The 8,715-nt window shown below is 42.5% G+C and overlaps 1 protein-coding gene across 2 annotated transcripts in view; it reads right to left on the bottom strand.

Annotated features, from left to right (window-relative positions):
- Positions 1 to 302: 302 nt before the first annotated feature.
- The window catches only part of LOC311230373 (uncharacterized protein), a 32,287-nt gene continuing 23,874 nt past the window's right edge, over positions 303 to 8,715 (bottom strand). For both annotated transcript variants that reach the window (XM_084316640.1, XM_084316641.1), the window contains 2 exons: positions 8,159 to 8,242; positions 303 to 4,627 (listed from right to left, as the gene is read on the bottom strand). In XM_084316640.1, the coding sequence (XP_084172766.1) occupies positions 4,058 to 4,627; positions 8,159 to 8,242 (654 nt within the window). In that variant the 3' untranslated portion in view covers positions 303 to 4,057. The remainder of the gene's footprint in view (positions 4,628 to 8,158; positions 8,243 to 8,715) is intronic.

The following is an 8,715-nucleotide window of genomic DNA, read 5'->3' as shown; positions in this document are numbered from 1 at the left end:
TGGCCAATATGGGACATTACTACCTGCACATGTCACTCACCTAGATTCAAACCGGGTCCCACGCCTGAAACTAAACATCTGGCAGTCAGCCAAAGGTCCAAGAGAGATGTTGCGATGATTTGTGAAAACGGCAGTCTCTCCATCATTATTTGCAGAGATGTGAATGCTTAAATTGTTTGGTAAAAGTGCAGTATTTGGTAAAAATGGCAAGCGCTTGTAATACTTGTGGGCTTTGTACATTTTGCTATAGCAAATATCTTGTGAGAAAATAGCTAATTCAGTGAGGGACTGTGTAATAAGAGTTGCAAATATAATTTTATTGAAATTCCTTTTAACAGTATGTTTGCAAGTTTCAGCAGGTTACAGGTAAAGTAAGAGTTTTACAGTTACAAAAAAATTTAAAGACCAATTTTACATAAAGAACAAAGGTGAACATTTTAACTAAATAATCAAAGGACAGGTCTGCATGTCAAGGTTGATTTCTCACTGGGATGTAAGCACATAGGGAAAACAAATCATATTCAACACTAACCCAAACAACCCCATGTTGGTCAAATATGACCTAACAGCGGTTTCAACTTCACAACAAACACTCTAAATGGACCCCACTTCACTTCCTGTTGCAGTGCCAATATCAATAACCGACAGGAAGTACACACCGCTTCTCCCTAGCGCCAGGAAAGTCTATTAATAAATGTCTATTAAATCGGTCAACGTGACCTTTTCAAGATACATTTTTTTTTATTCAACTATATTTAACACCTTTTATTGGGCAATCAGAATTATTGGGGCGTCCTTGAATCTTGTGAATAATTCACTGTTTAAATGTCTTCAATTCAGACTCCAAAGTTGTATTATTCAGATTATCCACGTTACAAGCCGATTCAGTTATTAAAAAAGAAATAAAACATTTAAAAAGGGAAACATTTTCTTGGGGAAATAATATTGACATGAATAACACCTAAAACAATTGATAATGGCAATAACAAAAGTCAAAACATTTCTGTTAACAATCCTGTGATATCTTTATAGATTTGTGTTACGCTGTTTAATCATGAATGACTTACACCAAGCTCCTACGTCTCCCTCTGGGTTTTCACTCTGAGCCACAGAAATGTAATTTTCTTCTTCTTTTAGCAATTTTTTTCCCTTTCTTCTCCCAAATGTAGTCATTGTGCCAAAGAATATTCCCATAAAAACCCATAATATTTTGGATTAAAAGTCTGTTTAAATACAAAAAGCAGTGAACACAGCTATTTCAAAAGTCCAGAACGACTAGCTTCACTGCAGCCTCATGTGCAAACAGGACATGCAAGCCTCAAGAGAACATAGCATACGATACACACCTACTTACTAGGGCTGTAACGATGCATCGATTAATCGAAATGCATCAATTCTAATGTGACGATTCAACTGCATCGATTTTAATGTTAGAATCGATTATAATAATAATAAAACATAAAAAAAATATGTTATGTTTTTTTGTGTGTATTGTTTATTGATCCATAGTCCATCATGCTGAGTGAATCAGTTCCCCCAGCCACATTTGTGTATTCAACATTTTTTGGGGAATTAACTGATAGAAAATGTATCAAAGATTTATCAAAAATTTATCGAATCGAGGTCAAATGAAGAAATTTCATGATGCATTGAATCGTTGCCTGAATAATCGTAATCAAAATGAATCATTGTGAGGTCGCATCGTTACACCCCTATTTACTTACCCTTTCATTCCCCAGAGTATATTTCATTACAAATAGTATGTTGTTTCCTATTTCAATTCGGCAGATTGTTCTATACTTCACGACAGGAACGTTTAAATCAGTGCAAATTCAGCCAAATCAAGTGTGCTTTTAACTCTACATTACCCAGACACCCACAGTATGGTAATTCAGGTCTAAACGATCAAACAAACACTTATCTGTTACCGTCACACAACTTTTCTAGACGGTAGACGTGACATTTGTTTTCACCACTATCTTTGGATTATAGACATACTGAACGATCAAACCGTTGAAAGGTTAGTTCCACGTTATCTAGTAATGACAACACTTTCCAAAGAGCTGTATCAATAGGCAGTGGTTTCCTATGTTGCCATCTTGTAGCTCGAACATAATCCTACACCAGGGCAGGTTAGGTGTGCTGCACAAGTTACCATGGCGATCTATGCCAGTTTGACACCTGAATTTCCCAGAGGGGATTAATAAACGAACACTTGACTTGAACAGTGAAACGATACTTTACCATTCATGTCCAACATCAAGAAAATAGGTGTGATGGGAGAACAATGTGGTTTATTTAAATTTTTGTATTAAGAAATCTTTAAGGGGTGCTAATAATTCTCACATCTGTGACAGTGATTCAAATGAAGACATTGAACATATTTATGATCTGTATATTTGTGTGGCAGATTAATGAGGCAAGTCTCTGGCATTACTAAATAATCGGCAGATAACTGCGTTTACAAGGCCGATCAACTAAAACACCAGCACCCCTCGTGTCAATCAAGTGTCTAAAAAAGACACTTGTTTTTATTTTCAATAGATTTCTTTTGTTCGATACATTTGTTGATTTAAAATAATAAGCAGAGTGTAGATCTACTAAAGAAAATAACTTTTTTTGTGTCCCATCTGTTCCTATTAAATTGTTGATAATCAGATGCAAAGAAATTACCCTGCTCTCTAAATATTGTTTCAAAACCCATATTAGTCAACCACTCCTGCCCCAATTTTAACCCTGATAATCTCTTATTTACTTCAAAGTATGACTTAAAAATACATGTCGAAGTACTGAGTGCAAAGTACAAATAAATTAGACCAAAGGTATATGACACACATGCATATTTAAAGTCAAAATACATTCTTCAGCATGCATGCAAACTGCTAATTACCCATGATGAATAAAGAGATTCTGTGACTTTGCAAACATGAACGGAAAGCTAGCATCTTGTAAAAAACAATTATTCCCATAAAAACCCATCATGTTTTGGATTAAAAGTCTATGTTTAAATATAAAAAGCAGTGAATACAGCGATTTCAAAAGTCGAGAACGACTAGCTTCACTGCAGCCTCATGTGCAAACAGGACATGCAAGCCTCAAGAGAACATAGCATACGATACACACCTACTTACCCTTTCATTCCCCAGAGTATATTTCATTACAAATGGAATGTTGTTTCTTATTTCAATTCGGCAGATTGTTCTACTTCACACGACAGGAACGTTTAAAATCAGTGCAAATTCAGCCAAATCAGTTATTATTATATATTTTTTTAAGTTCTCAAAGTGAGACAGGAAAGGCACATGAGGACGGGGACGGAGCCAAGACATCGTGGTTTCATTCACTTTTTAAAAAATGGACGCGTTCCCTTTTTGTAGAATCATATTCAACTCTCCCAACCGTGACTGTAATGACCAGTGTCTCCGCTAGTTTCAAGAAAGCTTGTTCTCAAAGAAAGTACAGCGTGTGACCTTAAAAAAAGAAACAAATCACATTTCATACACGCAATAGATCACCTTTGTGCCCCTTGTATTTTACCCAGCAGCCCCGGATATGCAAACAACCACACTTAACAGATTATCGAGAGTTTAAAAAATAATAAAAAGCATGGAGGGAGATTATTCGCCACGTAAGAAAGGAAAGGCGGGAGATGAAGCTGAAAAGGGGTGGCGCAGACGAGACGTCGCCACGCCGATGGGATTCCCAACTTTCCCCACAAACCTTTACACGAGTCCCGCGAGTTCCTTGAACCGAACGGGGGACTCGCTGGATGCGAGAGACGTCTCTGCCACGCGGTGTCAAGACAATGCTGAGTGTGATTCTTAAACCCTTCTATGAAAAGACCAGAGGAGAAGGAGGAGGAGGGATGAACCGTTAGGTCAAAGGGTAGATCTTTCACCCCGTCTTTCAGTCACCAAAACCGATAAGAGCATGATTGACCAATGAAAAGAACACGATTGACCAACGATAAGAGCATGATTGACCATTGATAATAAGAGCGTGGTTGACCATTGGCCCCCCCTCCCTATAAACAGAGGACATAAGAGTAAACATGAACCTAAGACAGAACACAAGATTCATTGTGAGGATCCGAGGCGTTGGCCTGGGAGTCGTGGACCGGACGCCCCTCCACCTCGTCCCCGTCCTCCCCCCCGGCGGAGGCTCCCGGGAAGACGTTCTCTAGCTCCGGCGTCTCGGCGGACGCGTCCTCGTAGGCGCTGATGCTGTCCGTGTCGTTGTCCTCCGCCTGGGGCCTCGTGAAGACCCCGTCCTGGGAGGACTGGCCCCCCACGGCGAGGGAGGGCGTTTGGCCGAAGGTCTTGGTGACCATCCTCTGGAGCTTCGCCAGGGGGCCGGCCGCCGCCTCCTCCAGGGCTCCTCCCCCCTCTCCCTCTTCGGCCAATGAGCACTCGCTTCTTTGGGTTTGGGCTGAGGAGGTATCGTTGTCCAGCGGGATGACGGAGAAAGGTGCTCCATGACTCCTCTGTGCTTCGGCGACGTGCTCCTGGGTGTCTTTCTTCTCCGTTTGGTTTGCTGCTGCTGCTTCTGCTTCCTGCCTCGCCTCCTCCTCCTTCTCCTGCTCTCGGACCAGCGTGTACACTGGGACGGCGGGGATAGTGTTCCTCTCCTGCACAAATTAATCAAAAGTGTATCAATTACTAAAGCGTCACATCGATCGTTCCTGTTGGTTATGCTACACCACTAATGTATTATATATTTATATGATCTTTCTCAAATGTCTATATTCAGAGTTAATTATATTGTTTACTTTTATATTCAGATCAAATTTGATCAGGCTATAATTATGTTTTTCTACTATTGCCCTGCCTATACCTGTACCTCCCCTCCCCCCTCTCCATGCTGCTATGATGCCCGAATTTCACCAAGGGGATCAATAAAATGGTAAATAGTGCATTTATATAACGCATTTATTCAAAGCAGGTTTACAATTTGTTCCTCACATTCACCCATTCACTCACACCGACGGCGGAGGCAACCATGCAAGGTGCCAACCTGCTCATCGGGAGCAGTTAGGGGTTAAGTGCCTTGCTCAAGGACATTTCCGACATGCTGCCCGGGAATCGAACCGGCAATCGAACTGTCGCCCCGATAATAAAGGAAGATCTTATCTAAGCTGTGTAGCCAGTTAGCGTAGCAACAGCTCCGTGCCCTGCAGCCACAGTGAGCTCTGAAGATCTGAAACGAGGCCATCAGCCTTGGTGTGAGAAACATCTCCTTGCTTCTTGTACCCTGCCATGTATGATATGCCATGTTCTGCATTTAGTACAACACTCAGACATCGATTTCAGACAGCACCAGCACGTGTCCCAGGGTTTGTGGGATGGGAATTGATAAGATTTTATCGATACGATTCCATTATATATTCTGCTTATCGATCCGATTCTTTATCGATTCCCTTATCGATTCCTGATACATTTATAATTTAAATAAATAAATTGGAAAATGCAACAGAACTAAAGCTGGTTAGAATAACAACATGCAACTTGACATTTCTGATCGTCATTTATTGTCGAGCCCCCACCCGCTGTGCTAGCGTGAAAGGATTTTCCTGAGGTGCGCGAGAACCACTAGCTGCAGCCTCAGTCTATTGTGATCATCTAAAATGGATGAAATGGGAGAATATTTATACAGTGAAAGCAGTCGTTTTCATTTAGGTTTTCCTAGTCAAGGAATCAAATAGTCTGCTATGGCTGCATGCGTGGCGCTAACGTTATTGTTTTAAAATGCGCAACTGTCGGAAAAACATGGCATCGATAAGAGGAATCGATAGTCACGGAGGCATGCGATTCCAGGAATCGGACAATTAGGAACCGGTTCTCGATTCCCATCCCTAGTTGTGCAGTATCACAGTATACCAAGGTATTTGAAAATAATGACATTACTCATATGATTTCTTCTCCGCATTTATTCAATATATTTCGCCCACCGTTCGCCCATTCAGTTTATAGCTGCCCGTTTGGTCAGAGAATTACGGTAATCGCTTTCTGGTTCGGCGTGTGTCATGTGACCGCGGTGTGTCTTGCGGAGTTTGTGAGACCCACATGTTGAATATCGACTAGCCAATCAAAGGTAATCTGACTATGAAGGCGACAACGGATACAGTGAAAGGAACAGCGGTTCTCAAACTACGGGTCGTGACCCAAAGTGGGTTCGTGGGTAGGTGACAGTGGGGTCGCGCATTGGCAAAAAAATAATAAAACTCAGATAGAGTTTTCCACCTGGCAGTTGTGTGTATTTGCCATGTCTCACCCCTTCATCAACGGAGGCCGACACACAGTATTCCAATACACATCTCACTACATCCTGCGCATGTATAACCGCGGGAGGGGGGGTCTGGTCTTTTGTGTGTAACCTGGACTCGCAATGGATAGGTTTGTTGTCAGAAGCTGTGCCGGTTGGCCGCGATGAAATGGGCTCTGCGCATAACCAGCTGCTATACCACACTGAAGTGAGGTGGCTATCTCGAGGCAGAGTATTAAATCGCCATTTTTAACTCCGAGAAGAAGTGCAGATTTTCCTTGCAGACAAAAACAACCCATTGGCAGAGAAATGTGCTGATAATGAGCTGGGTTAAGAAACTCCGTTAGTGGCACTCCAGGATAATCAGCGGAGATGTTGGGGTATTTACTCTGCTTGATGCCTTTTTGTAGGAACAGAATGTTGCAATTTTTTTTTAAATTGAAGCCCATCATCTGTAGCCACTAGAAGGGCTCATTAAACAATTTCGGAGAGAGAGAGCACGGACAATTTGGACAACTGGATCAAAGATCCGTTCATTATGCATGACGCAGCAGGCCACTGTCTGAGCAGGAAGCACGCAATGATCTTTCGTGTGACGAGCTACTGAAAGTCAAGTTCACTGGACAGGCCCTCGCAAAGTTCTGGATATCAGTCCGGAACGAGTACCCAGTGTTGTGTAATGCTGCGCTGAGAAAGCTTGTCCCCTTAGCATCAACATACCTCTGTGCGGCCGGATTTTCAGAGTAGAAGCGGATCTCCACCAAAGCACATGTGAACTCATTTTCTTTTCATGTTCTGGCAACATATTTTGGCTAAATATGCCTTGTTTCATATATGTATATACAGAAACAATTCCGTGGCTTTTGTTGATAATATTAATTAATTTCATTGATAACATAGTGCTGTAATTTCATTTTCTAATAAATATGCATGATCAAGTTCAACGTGTGCTTTTATTTTGATATTCCTTATTTCCACGTTGAAATTACGCGATACATTAAGTGTGGAGTTGTGGTATAAAGTCCTAAATAAAATGGGGTCATGGTATAAAAAAGTTTGAGAACCCCTGAGCTAGAAGCACCTACATGACCTGCCCATGTGTCCTACAAAACATCCAGCTATGAGAGTGAATGACCACAATCTGTGTAGCCCAAGGCGGCAATCCTGATAAATGGTAATGGATGCATTTATATAGCGCTTTATCCAAAACGCTTTACAATTTGTTCCTCTCATTTTGACCATTCACTCACACATTCACACACCGACAGCAGAGGCAACCATGCAAGGTGCCAACCTGCTCATCAGGAGCAATTAGGGGTTAAGTGTCTTGCTCAAGGACACTTCGGTGCCTTGTATTGATAACAGACCTAAGTTCAAAATGTCACGGTCTTGTTTGAGAGTTTCTCATGGAGCGGACGGATCCCTCCACATCCCTCCCATTTCTTAAAAAAGCCTTTCACCGGTACATTAAGACTGTGCAGACCATTCCGGAACACACCACCAAATCAAGGTAGTGCATTTCACTCCTACAAACACGTGGGAACCTCCTCCATTCCCAAGTAGTTTATATAAACGAAGTTCCATTACGTGTCCCCGTTAATCGATTATGCGGTCTTCATTCTCTCTGTATGCATAAACACGGTACACACAAACACAAACACAAACACAAGCGAACGCAGCAGAGACACCTCTCTCTCTCCCTCTCTCTCTCCGTGGGACTCGAGTCAAGTCCAGCCAAGAAAGCAAAAACGCTCTGCTGACAAAACGGTTACGCAACAGCTGGCGTGCATTAACAGGCCATTAGAGCGGCACATGCACAAATCCGGGAAGTATTTACTTTTTGCCTCTGACTGTGTGCGGTTACGTAAGGCTCCCCTTTCTGCCGCTGCGACGTTACCTCTTTTAATCTCTCCACCTCTTGCATGAGGGAACAGACCATGTCCTCCAGCTTCCTCTTGGCCTCTCTCTCTCGCTCCAGCTCCTACGGCACAAATGCAGAGAGACACGTTGGCGTCAGGGAGAGACCGGGCGGCAGCTGCGGGTCACAACCTCGGCTGTGCTCGCTCGGAACAAAGGAACTTCACATTAATGGACACGGAAAGTTTTGAAAGGAAGTGCTGATGAATGCCCTCAGGGTGGCTGAAGTTAAAGTCAACAGTGTTTTTTTTTTTAACAAACAGGGGCTTCGGGAAGTTAAGACATCTTTGGAGGATCACTGACGGCCGGTTTGCATTGAGGAAAGTGCAAAATGGCAGTTGTGGCTTTTCTCCGCAACAAAACTTCCCAGCCATCTTTTAGCCAAACAAATCCGCCTGTCAACACACTAGGGTTGCCGCGGTGATGTGGAATTTCACTCTACTAATAAACTCACCAAAAACACCGGTGTTACCGGTGACACTCAATATCCGTAGAGCGCTTACTTACTTTCTTTAACGTTTCGCGGCTACATTGATC

This window comes from Notolepis coatsorum (assembly GCF_963971535.1).
Source record: "Notolepis coatsorum genome assembly, chromosome: 6".
In the NCBI taxonomy this organism is placed as follows: Eukaryota; Metazoa; Chordata; class Actinopteri; order Aulopiformes; family Paralepididae; genus Notolepis; species Notolepis coatsorum.
Note: the sequence above shows the minus strand (reverse complement) of the source record. Positions and strands in the feature narration are given on the sequence as shown.